Below are 12,874 nucleotides of genomic sequence, written 5' to 3'. Positions count from 1 at the left end.
ATTACTTATCACGATAACACATATAAGAAAAAAATTGAATTGTTTCAAAATAAAGAAATCCGATAGCATATAACAATTATAAAAGAGCATTCTGTCTTATTATACCTTTCATTAAAATGTACAGCTCTCGTATATAATTTATGTCTTAAATGTAAAATAAAACTTTACATGCTATCAATATAATAAACAGACAATAAATATAATAATGCTTATTTCTTATTATCTGGTATTCAGATACAGAATATTCTACGTACATATTTTTTTGTAGAAATTAGTAAGTTCTTTGTAACCAATTTACTTTTGATCTCATATTTATCTAAAAAAGTTACTAAAGGTATTAAGCTATTTAATAGATTATTTTCCATATACATGATAAAATTATTATTCCAAATATCATTGTAGCACATGATGTTTTTTAATGACACTGTTATATTAATTCATATCAGAACAAATATATTTGTACGAAGCTAGTAACTCAAGTAATTTCTTATCTAGCATAATTTAAAGCAATTATTTATCAGTTTCAGTATTGTTTGTATTAATTAAATTATCTTTTGTATCTTTCACTTCTACTTCCAAAATTCTAGGACCATACAAAAGAACATATGCGCAATGCCAATCACCGCCTCCGCTGAGTTTTAAAACTTCTTCACTAGTAATGGCTGTAACAACGTCGTCATCACATTTCATCCATGTGTCACCCTTTTGTCGAATCCAACCGACATAATGACCGCTGCTGCTGGAACGTCCTCGGTGTGTCAAAACCGCTTGTAATTTGTAATAACCACTATTATTTGATCCCAAATCTGCAATATGCATATTTAAGTGTTCAATGTATTAAATTTTTAAAACATGACATAATTATTGAATTTTTTTCTCTTACCATCCTTAAACCAGAATGGTTCTTTTCTCATTTCTTTTTTTATACTATCTTCTGTATCTTTAATTTTTATGTTACAAGATTCCTCTACCAAAGTATCTTCATATTTTTTGAACTTTTCACGCATTGGTATAAGTTTGGTTTGAAGTTCAGAACTACATAATTCAAAAGCATCAAAATCCAAAGGAAATTTAACGTCCTTCAAAATTTTTGCATTAATTGCTTCTTTTTCCTTATAATAAAATCGTACAAATTGTATGGTTAAATATGCTGGTAGCCTACTAATTTTTGACTGAAAAAAGTACATTAATAAATACTACAATATTATAAATTTTTTTATCGCACACATACACACATACAAATGCACATACACGCATTAGGCTAGGTTCACAACCTTGCTTTAAGAGGCCGTAAACCGTAAGCTTTAAATTGTAAGTGACGATATATCGGCCACAGAACTTATGCGTTTAGGCCGTAAGAATTGGATTTTGCTCAATTCGCTTAAGTCTAACGGTTAAAGCCTAAAGACTGCGCAAAAACAGTTTAAAGACAGAAATTATTGTTACTTAATCTCTTTCTTCTTATGACTTAATGCTTCTTAAATCAAGGTTGTGGACCTAGCCTTATAAATTTTTATCATATATTAAAGCTATAAATTTCATGTACTAGTATTTAAGTAATTTTTTATTATATGCGGATAGCTCTTTTTAATATAAATACAAGTTTACTTGACACAAATTTGAGTATTAATAAATATATACATATACAGGGTCTGTTAAAAGTGTGGAAATTCCTTAATATTTCGGAAACTAAGCTACTTAAGAAAAATGTTTCAAACAAAAGTTGTAGGGTTTAAAAAATCTATTCACATCGGTTTGACCTTGGATGGCGTCGCCAAGGTCAGGTCAAGGTCAAATCGATTTTTCTTAATGGAACGCCGTATTTTTGATGCCAGAGTTTAATAATTGGTGTCAAAAACTTTTCAAAACACTGTAACAAAGTTATTTTTCATTAAGTACTTTTTGAGTTATAAAACTGGAGTCACAGTACCGCCGGCACTACTTCAGGTGTCCGACCAACGACTAAAACCTTTTGAATGTTGTTCAGGGCCATGACCTTGACAACATTTGTCAAGGTTAAGATCATTGGAGGTTATAAATCTTTTATTTTCATTTTTGTACTAAAAATTCATTTTTATGTAAATTACTTAATGAAAAATAACTTTATTGCAGTATTTTGAAAAGCTCTCGACACACCAGCTATTAGATTCTGGCATCAAAAATAGAGCGTCCCATTAAAAAGAATCGATTTGATCTTGACCTGACCTCAGCGATGCTATCCAAGGTCAAACCGATATGATCAGTAAATAGATTTTTAAACCCTACAACTTATTATATTTGAAACATATTTCTCAAGAATGCTTAGTTTCCGAAATATTAAGAAGTTTCCATACTTTAGATAGACCCTGTGTGTGTGTATGTATGTATGCGTGTGTGTATGTGCGTGAGTGATGTGTACATATACACTGCTCAAAAAAATTAGGGGATCACTTCTCCTCGGTAAATTTTTGCCCGTATTTGAACTGTAACTACTCAGTGAATAATTAACGTAAAAAAAAAGTTTAAAAAACGATTTTGCAGGGCAAACTCTCTACTATAAGGTGCTTTTATTCAATTTTTATTCAGTGTAATATTTAAAGACATGATGAGCTTTGAATAGGAACGTATTTGAGATACCTAAAATTTTAAAATTTGCAATCTTTCACCGACTAATAAAAAAATTGCCGAATGTAATCATTGATACCATCATAAAGTATAGACTTTGCACTTTCAACTGAAAAAAAAACTTTGTTCTACATCGATTATTTAGCGAGATATGACATTTTAAAGTAACCCCTAATTTTTTATGATTTCAGCACGATACCGCCGGCATTTGCGTAACCCGATGCGTACCACGAGGAGGTTGCTCGGTCGGATTTTGCATGCTCTATTGAGACTTGAATCTAATAGAGCATATATAAGACATGATGGAATGTCATTTGAGAAATCGTTGAAGATAGTCGACAATTATAGCAGACTTACAAGAGGTATTGCATCAATACGAGTTCAAGATTGCGTGGGATGATACGGCAGAAAGGTGGCAACACGCTTCTTATTAAAAAAAAATTAAAAAATCTACACGCACGCACGCACGCACGCATACACGCGCGCGCGCGCGCGATGTGCAAAATTCGACCAAGCAACCTCCCTCCCCGTGGTATATATCGGGTTACGCAAATGCCGGCGGTATCGTGCTGAAATCATAAAAAATTAGGGGTTACTTTAAAATGTCATATCTCGCTAAATAATCGGTGTAGAACAAAGTTTTTTTTTTCATTTAAAAGAGCAAGTCTATACTTTAAGATAGTATCAATGATTACATTCGGCAATTTTTTTATTAGTCGGTGGAAGATTGCAAATTTTAAGATTTTAAGTATCTCAAATACGTTCCTATTCAAAGCTCATCGTGTCTTTAAATATTACACTGAATAAAAATTGAATAAAAGCGCTTTATAGTAGAGAGTTTGCCCTGCAAAATCGTTTTTTAAACTTTTTTTACATTAATTATTTGCTGAGTAGTTAACAGTTCAAATATGGGCAAAAATTTACCGAGAAGTGATCCCCTAATTTTTTTAGCAGTATATATATATATACATATATATACACGAATATATATCGATGTAGTTGAACCAGTTTTTTACCCTATGGGAAAATTATCGAGTACACCTAATTATCGACCTAACGATATAGATCGGATGCGTAGATAACATCGTGCAAACTGCTAATTTGAGTGTGAAAACAGGCATGTTTAACATTGAGTTGTGAAAATTGTTATAAGATATTAAAAATGCGCCTTTTTTTTATTGTGCTCAGACCAGCAATTCGCACGACGTATCCATTTATCTGGGCCCCTATTCTTAAAAAGAAACGTATATGAAAAATTAGGGAAATACTATAGTATATGTTACATATAGTATAGTCTTTCGTATGTTTCTTTTCAAGTAGGGACCCTGATCTGTATCGCTGATTCGATAATTAGGTGCGAGGTCGATAATTTTCTCATAGGGTAAAAAAACTGGTTCAACTACTCTGATTCATCCTGTATATATATTAATATTCAAATTGTATTAATGTATACACATACATATATATATATATATAATGAAAAAATTTACCGTTTTTGTGTAAGTGGCATTTCTTCCAAGCGTTGGAGACATTTTTGTTATTTGCTCCTGCATTTTGTTTCTGAGTCCAAAATACATATGCTTAACATCAGTTGAAATAAAACAACTCAGTTGTAAGAATTCTTCTTTTCCAATAGTGGCTGATTCATCTTCAGATTCAGTACATTTCAACTCGTAATCAAATATACCCCCAAAGTATTGTTCAATAAATGATCTTGGTTTAGAAGCTTTACTATTATCTTCTGACACATCTGGATTGTTCTGTTACAAATATATAACGCTTCCAATGATGACTTTATAATTATAAATAAATAAGTAGTAAGATAATTTAGATTTAAAAAATTGCTAACATATATGTCTAATAACCTTTGCGGGCAACTTTTGTTGCAACATCCTAATTAACTCTGTCCAACATTCATTTGCATCTTGTTGCTGAAATACACCCTGTTCAGTTTTTTCTGCAAATCTTGGAAAAGCCAAATGTAGCATTTGAAGCAAAACAAGTGGAGCTCTAGCTGTTCCTTTGTCCATATTGTCATATAAATCTCTTAACGATGCAGTTATACTTTGTGCAGTTATTGATAAACTTGCACCTGTAGTCCAACCTCCTGAGAAAATTTTCAAGGCTTCTCGTAATTCTGGTACAGTTTTTAAACATTGTACCGTTGCATTTAGATAACATGTATTGCCAAGGTTAAGTAAACCAGATGGCAAATCTAAAGCAGTAGCCAATTCAGTTTCATTCATATCTTCCAAGAACACTGGCTTTTCTATTGGCTCTGTAGGTACATCTTCTTCCTTAGAACCCATCATAAGTATTGTGACACCCTAATATAATCAACAATGAATTATAAATCTTTTATTAAACATCATATACTAAGCTAGCTACAATTATTTATATATTGTTACATCTTTAAGTTTTAGATTGCCCCAATCATCATCTTTAAGTGTCATTCCTTTTAGCATAACTTTTTGTCTCTCTGGTTGAACCCCAGTCAATGCAAAGAGCTGTGCTTTAAATAATATTGGATCTTCCTCGGTATTGACTTCTACATTAGAAAAGAGTTCTTTGCCCCATTTCACTTTAACTGAAATATATTGATAATCTATGAGTAAAAAATGAACAAAGAAATTGTAAAAATATGACAAATTAGATGAATACAGTTGGAAAATATATTTTTCAAAATCTTCCACTATAAAGTTAAAAATTTTAATTGATGATATGATACAAATAATATCACATATATATATAAATAAAATAAAATTAGACACAGATAATCTAAGTTACATTATGAAGTTCAGTGTACAAATTAAGAATTAATTTTGTTGATTTGTCAATTACAGCTACATATATTTCAGATATATTTCAGATTACATTTTCCGCAATAAGTTTTAGAATAAAATTAGATTAGTTATTTTTAAATTGACACGTATTATATACAGCTAAAAAGATATAATATTGCCCATTCTGTTCGATTATTGAATAAGAATATAAACTTTTAGGTTAGAGACTCTATGATGGAAGAATACATACTTGTGTATTGAGGCATATTTGTTCCTTTTGACTGCAACTTGTCAATATGTTATACCTATAAAATATTGAATTAATGCAAAATTTTCTTTTTTAATAACAATTAAGTAAAGTGCCAAGTCAGATTCGCGATACTTACGTGTATCAAACATATATCACGGTGTCACCACAAAGAATCTTCTGAAATTTACCACAATAATAGATAGATGGCCAACTGTTCGCTTTGGAACAGCACTTAGGTAAAATAAAAGATACAAATGAATGTTAAGGTCCGGTTTCACCAACGCCGGTTACTTAATTGGCCATTAACTGACCAATCGTATTTGCTGTTTAGTAGAATTGACCAATTACGGTTGATAGTTAATCTCAATTAGGATTAATCGGCGTTGGTGAAACCGGCTCTATAAAGAGATTAAATAGAAGAAATTAATGGAAAGAAAATTCTGTCCCAAAAAAATAGTAAACAACTTTTGATATCATGTACATGTAAAATTTTGCATTCTAAATAATTGTAATGGTTCCTGCACACTGAACGCGAAAACGCTTGCTGCGAGACAAAATGTGACGCGGTAGCCAATAAGCTTACAGCTCGTAACATGTTCATTGGTTACCGCGTCGCATTTTGCCGCGCGGTAAGCATTTCTGCGTCCAGTGTGCAGGAGCGATTAAAATTTGTCGTTTGGACATATTAGCTTTTATGGCTGTAGGAGCTGTAAGCTTATTGGCTATCGCGTCACATTTTGCCGCGCGGCAAGCGTTTCCGCGTCCAGTGTGCAGGAACCATTACTTTCAAAACATTTAGGCCCTGCATACAATAGAAGGAATAAGGAATTAGGAATAAAGAATAAACGATTTCAATCTATCAGAAACCGTGTACTTCGATGTATTCGATTTCTGATAGGTTAAAATCGTTTAGTCTTTATTCCTAATTCCTTATTCCTTCTATTGTGCGCAGGGCCTTAGCCAACATCTTACTAATTCTATTATTTCCAACAAAATGAGTAGCTGATTAAGTTCTGTCATAAATCAATCTATTTTTTAATACTATTTTTTATGTACGTACAATTTTTTTTTCAATTTTTTCTTTATTCCTCTCCAATATCTCAATACGTACTTATTTAATTTTAAGAGTAACAATAGAACATGTGATACAACTAAATAATATAAATCTATTAATGACTACGTTTACACGGCCCGATTTACGCCAAAGTTATAACATCCGATGTTATGGAACTAATCAATCATAGCTATTTTTCTGAAGAATGGAATAACTGTAATTGGCCAATTTCGTAACATCGATGTTATAACTTCGGCGTAAATCGAACCGTGTAAACATAGTCAATATATGCACAGCAAATTCAGCCAACACAGTCCTTATAACAATTACAATCAATTGGTAAATTCGATCACTCGCACTACACTGGATCAGTGCATATTAAAGGACACTCGGGTGATGTTTTTCGAATGCAGCCCTAGTGTAGTGCAAGTGACTGAATTCGCTAAATATAAATTAAAACATCATATATGTATAAAAACCTAATATATTAAACAAAATAAGTAACGCTTATAATAAAATTTGGATTTATGAAATTTTATTTTTTAGATATACATATGGCTTTGCTAAGAATTGTATATAATATATATACATATTATATATATTGTGTGCGCGTGCGCGCGCGCAATTTGATCAATCACATTATCATAATTATATTATATATTATATATAGTACGGATCATATTTTGCATAACAAAGCATGCTTGCTATTGAATGCACAGTTAATGCATCATACATATTTGATATTATGAAGACATGAATAACATACAAAAAATACTAAAAGCGAGTTTCTAAATAAATAGAATAAAACAATAAATATTATAACTACCCAGATAACCAAGCGTGATTAATCATATCGAGCAAACTAATGCACTGCATGAGTGTTGAATAGTTGTTGTTTGTTTGCCGTCATCGTATCAAGTATCTTATCGTACTGAGCAACATGAATGATTATACAAGTATTTAGTTGATGGAATTTTAAAAGCAAGTAGTCAGAAATATTAGTATAGTATGTTATCAGCAATGTGACAGCAACATGACGACAACTGATGATAAGTTAATTTGCTGTAATCTGATATCGAATTCATATGAGTACAACCTAAGATGCACAATGATGAAGCACCTTTGCTTGAATTTCTAAAAATTGGTTGCTTCAACAGTTGTCTGCAACATGATGGCAACCTCAGAGGCATTTCACTATCTGGATATGTGATGTCTAACAAGAGTATCTGAACATGTTTAAAATAGTAGTAGTTGTCACGAAGCTAAGCCCAAACTCGTAAAGTTGCGTCCCAGCTTCCAGTAGACAGGGCAGTACCATCCGGAGAAACCCTTAGACACGAAACTCGGTTTTCATGCCCATATAACAGCGCCACTCGTTGACACTTTAAAGTATCCCATACATTCACTGTGTAATCATTGTATCCGGCGAAGAGTAAGCGTCCACTTATACTGAGATCAATCGCATTTGCTCCGAATATTATACTTTCTTTTGCATACACTGCAACTTCTCTATCAGCACGCAAATCGAACAAGCGACAAGTAGCATCGTCTGAACCTGTTGCCACTGCATCGCCACCTGGATGAAATCTTACCTATATGCACAAATATTACATATTAAGAGAAAGTATAAATATAAATATCAATTAAAAATATAATAATCACTTTTCAATCAGCAATATTAAAACACAAAGTGTTTGAAAAAATATTCAAATAATTTAAATATTACATACTGAATTAACGTCGGATTGATGTCCTTCAAAACTTTGCACGCACTGGCCACTACGCATATCCCAAATCAAGACAAGTTTATCACAACCACCAGACACAAACGTGTTCCCAGTTTCGCTTGGTGCTAGATCAATAGACATAACGTCGCTAGAGTGTCCTTGAAAACTCTGTAACAATTGTCCACTCTCTACGTCCCACAAACCGCATGTGCTATCTCCGCTGCCTGTTAAAATCTGCTGATCGCTGTTAGGAAATGCACAACATGACATATATGATGTATGCGTACCAACGGTCTTCTTGTGAGCCGAAACATCATCCTCCAGACTTAACTGATACACTGTAACTTTATTATCCAGACCTCTACAACATTTATATGAAACAATATGCGCAGTCATCATAAATCTGGTTTAATATCTTTGTTTTTATAATATATAAATTTCATCATGATCTATTACAATTAATATATACCCGCATGCAACTAAATCACCACTAGGACCATAAGCACACGCCATCACCCATCTGGTTGGCATACTGACGGCATGTTCCTTATTTGTTGTAAAGGCATCCCATATAATCATTCTTCCATCCTAAAATGATGAAGTAATATATATTATAGTTTATGTGTAACATGTAAAATAAAATGCTTGAGAAAAAGACTTAATTACCTGTGAAGAAGAAACAATATGACGCTTATCAGGAGACCAATCAGAACATAAAACTTTGGCTTGATGTCCTTTTAAGATACGTCTAGGTTTTACATTTATACAATTAATTGTTTCAAGTCTATCTGCTACACTGGCAACTGAAACAAAATGTGAAAAATATAATATAAAGAAATATATTGATTAGTATCAAATAAATCAATCATTTATTACACTTACGTGTAATATCATTTAACTTTTGTCGTTCATCCTCCAAGCGTTTCTTTAAGCATTCTGCTTCTTTCGCTAGCTTCTCTATATGTTCTAGCTCGGTTGCAGAGTCCATATTGTAACTCACTTACTGATCAACTCTTTAATATACAATAAATTTCACAAATAGATAGATATGGTCTTCTACACTAAAATTACATGTATGTCAAAGTTGTACACATACACCTATATGTATCGACTCTAATACGAAATATATATGCATCTTTACAATTCCCTTATAAGTCATAAATGATTCATTGTACAATCACAGCAATAGGCAGTTAATTGTTATTCAATTAGAATTATAAATGTAATTTGCTACATTCGGAATGCCATTTTTTCATAAGCGAAAAAAACGGAGATTCATGAAATTCTGACAGACACCGACATTGTTTCACGTGTCGAGACTCTTCTTATGTAATCCTCGCTCTTACTCGCTTATCGTGCGTTTGTTTTTAAAGAAAAGTTGTCATCACATGAGATAAACGAGGATAATCGATACAGCACGGCTAGTCGGATAGTGTCCCTTTCTCGCGAAATGAAATGACAATGAAGCGCGCCGTCGCGCCGGTGCAATGACGCTTGATGACGTTTCTGCTGCCTCTGCTGGGGCTTCTGCTTCCGCAATATGCACAACAGTTGAACAGTGATGCGAATTCCGGGCCGCTTGCAGCACGCGATCAGCGCCACCGGTCGGCGGTCTGGCGCAACCGATGGCAACACAAGCACGAGCCCGTGTCCGTGTGACTTGGTAGTTGGGAGCGTGCCGACTATACTCTGAACGAGTGCGAAAAGGTTTGAAAAGATTGTGCATTGCACAATCCATTCCACCTAAAGCCCATGGCACATACAAAAACGTAAGGCCGTAAGGCCGGAATCAGACTACGCATTGAAGATTGAGGTTGAAGATTGAAAAATTCAAATTTGACCAATCGAAACGAAAGGAGCTAAAATTTCTTTGTCCTTATTGGTCAAATTTCAATCTTCAATCTTCAACCTCAATCTTCAATGCGTAGTCTGATTCCTCATTACGTGTTATGCGTTATGCAAGAGTCTGTGCTCCCCGCTTAAGATTGAATTCGCTACTGGCCTTACGGTCTCTATCGTGATTGGCCAATTCGCTTACTGATTATGCTTACGGCCTTACGTTTTTGTATGTGCCATGGGCTTTAATGACCGCAGCACAGACTCTTGCATAACACATAATGCATAGTGCATAAGAGAATCGATCAATCGAAATTTTTCTTTTCTATGGAATGAAAGGAAAGGAAAGATTCTGATTAGTTGATTCGCTTATACACTATGCGTTATGCGTTATGCAAGAGTCTGTGCTGCGGCCTTAAGACTGAGATCCACTTGACAAACACTTCGAACCGTTTGAGCGACCAATCAGAACAAAGAATTTTACGAATTGACTAATCAAAGAATGCTTCGAAGCGTTTGTAGCATCAAGTGGACCGCAGTCTAAAGGCCATCACAAGTACAAAAATTTTAGTCGTAAGCGTAAGCAAATCGGCCAATCACACTCGAGCGTTTAAAAACGCGAGATCTTAAGTTTGATTGAGATTGGTCGATTTATTTGTGATCTTATTCCGACTAAAATTTTTGTACGTGTGATAGCCTTAACCTCGGATCTACAATAGGGTTTTAAGCCTTAAGCCATAAGAAATGGACGAATCACAGTCGATTATTCCCCTCAGATTTGACTGTAATTGATCAATTTCTTACGACTTAAGGCTTAAAACACCTATTGTAGATCCGGATTAATGCGTCGTCTACAATGGCAGTATCAGTAATGGATAAGGCTGTAAAAGTAAGAAATTGACCAATCACAGTCGATTATTTTCTTACATTCCTTCTTACATTCAACTGTGATTGGTCAATTTCTTACTCTTCCAGCCTCATCCATTACTAATACTGCCATTGTAGACGACGCATAAGACCGGAATCTATAGTCCGATCTTATGGCTCCTGCACACTGGACGCGGAAATGTTTACCACGCGGCAAGATGCGACGCGGTAACCAATGAACATGTTAGGAGCTGTAAGCTTATTAGCTACCGCGTCACATTTTGCCGCGCGGCAAGTGTTTCCGCGTCCAGTGTACAGGAACCATTAATCTCAAGCAGTGATGAATAAGATACTCTTAAAATTTATCTAGATACAGATATAGTTATATGTACAAAAATTTGTCTAAATACAGATATAGATACAACACATATTAAAATGTATATAGGTACAGATATCAGAAGATACTTTAAAAGTATCTTCAGATACATTTCAAATACTCTTTCATTAATTTTATTGTAATAATGGCAATGTGTAAAAAAATGTATTAATTATTAAATGAATCATTTATTCATTCATTTTTGTTATATTTAGATAATTGAACAAATTTATAATTATCGTAAAACGATTTAGAATAAAAATTATAAGACGATATTATTCATCATTATTCATCATAGTTTTACAAACTAAAAATGCTTTAAACATTGTGTTTCCAGTTTAACTATATACGCGTTAAAAATTCCACAATCTAATATCACTGATTGCGTTCAACAGAAAAAGCTGTGTAACTGTAAAATTCTTTAATATGACTGATTTAATATGACTGATTTAGATTCAGTGAGGAATTAAGGGAAAGATCAATCATGTTATAGAATTTTGCAACAGCAAAGCTGCTTTTTTCTGCGAAATGGAATCAATCAGCAATCATACACAAAATGGAATTATGACTATGTTGAGGAAATGTATCTGAAAAATGCATTTGAAAATCAGTTCAGATGCTGTGTTTTTTTATCTAGATACAGATACAAATACTCGAATTTGAATGTACCTCAGATACAGGTAGATACACAAAATGTATCGATACATGTATAGAGATACTACCCAACACTGATCTTAAACAATTTAAAAGTTACGCCGTCTTGAGAACATGTACCTCTGCACGTGTTTTCGTTTTTTTACAGTTTTAAAAATGGAGTTGAATTTGCAACAACGAGTTTGTATTAAATTTTTTGACCAAGAACGAAACGAATATCATCCAACAACCATCGAATTCACTCGATATGGCTCCCTGCGATTTTTTTCTGTTCGATCGAGTCAAAAAACCACTACTAAGAGTTAATGGAAAAATCGAAGACGGCTCTGATGGCTATACCGACAATAGAGTTCCAGAAATGTTTCGAGAGCTGGATCAAGCGCTGGCATGGCTGCGTTACAGTCGATGGGGAGTACTTTGAAGAGGACAATATCACTTTTGATGAATAAACTTGTATTTTGAATTTTCCGAATGAATTCTGGGAACTTTTTGATCAAGGTATTCGCCTCGGATTCGATTGTAATTAGTCAATTTCTTACGGCTTAAGGTTTAAAACACCTATTGTAGATCCGGACTTATTCTTACTTCATGATCGATCCCCATGTTATAATTTATCCACGCAATTAATGGCTGCGTTCAGCAGAGAAAGCAGCTTTGCAACTGTTGTAAAATTCTTCAATACGATTGGTTCTTGCTTTTGGTTCCTGACAGATCTAAATGTAT

General features: G+C 33.6%; 2 protein-coding genes across 3 annotated transcripts; both read right to left on the bottom strand.

The window, feature by feature from the left end:
• Window positions 1-437: 437 nt before the first annotated feature.
• Usp14 (ubiquitin specific protease 14) lies at window positions 438-5,843 on the bottom strand. 2 transcript variants are annotated; one of them, XM_018459755.1, is made up of 7 exons: window positions 5,774-5,843; window positions 5,638-5,692; window positions 5,013-5,209; window positions 4,470-4,931; window positions 4,095-4,364; window positions 884-1,172; window positions 438-806 (listed from the first exon to the last, which is right to left on the bottom strand). In XM_018459755.1, the coding sequence occupies exons 2-7, from the start codon at window positions 5,651-5,653 to the stop codon at window positions 511-513; spliced, it is 1,530 nt and encodes a 509-aa protein (XP_018315257.1). In that variant the 5' UTR covers window positions 5,654-5,692; window positions 5,774-5,843; the 3' UTR covers window positions 438-510. The 2 variants fall into 2 exon arrangements, with proteins under 2 accessions (XP_018315257.1, XP_018315259.1); XM_018459757.1 differs by having other exon boundaries at window positions 511-806; window positions 5,013-5,191.
• Window positions 5,844-7,500: 1,657 nt separating this feature from the next.
• Window positions 7,501-9,950, bottom strand: Gbeta5 (guanine nucleotide-binding protein subunit beta-5). Its single transcript, XM_018459754.1, has 5 exons — window positions 9,301-9,950; window positions 9,085-9,221; window positions 8,888-9,006; window positions 8,422-8,779; window positions 7,501-8,283 (listed from the first exon to the last, which is right to left on the bottom strand). Exons 1-5 carry the CDS (start codon window positions 9,404-9,406, stop codon window positions 7,954-7,956), a joined length of 1,050 nt encoding a protein of 349 aa, XP_018315256.1. The 5' UTR covers window positions 9,407-9,950; the 3' UTR covers window positions 7,501-7,953.
• Between the last annotated feature and the right edge of the window lie 2,924 nt (window positions 9,951-12,874).

The sequence above is a fragment of the Mycetomoellerius zeteki genome, unplaced genomic scaffold (assembly GCF_001594055.1).
Source record: "Mycetomoellerius zeteki isolate Tzet28-1 unplaced genomic scaffold, Tzet1.0 scaffold855, whole genome shotgun sequence".
In the NCBI taxonomy this organism is placed as follows: domain Eukaryota; kingdom Metazoa; phylum Arthropoda; class Insecta; order Hymenoptera; family Formicidae; genus Mycetomoellerius; species Mycetomoellerius zeteki.
The sequence above is the reverse complement of the archived record's forward strand: the minus strand, read 5'-3'. Positions and strand labels throughout refer to the sequence as shown.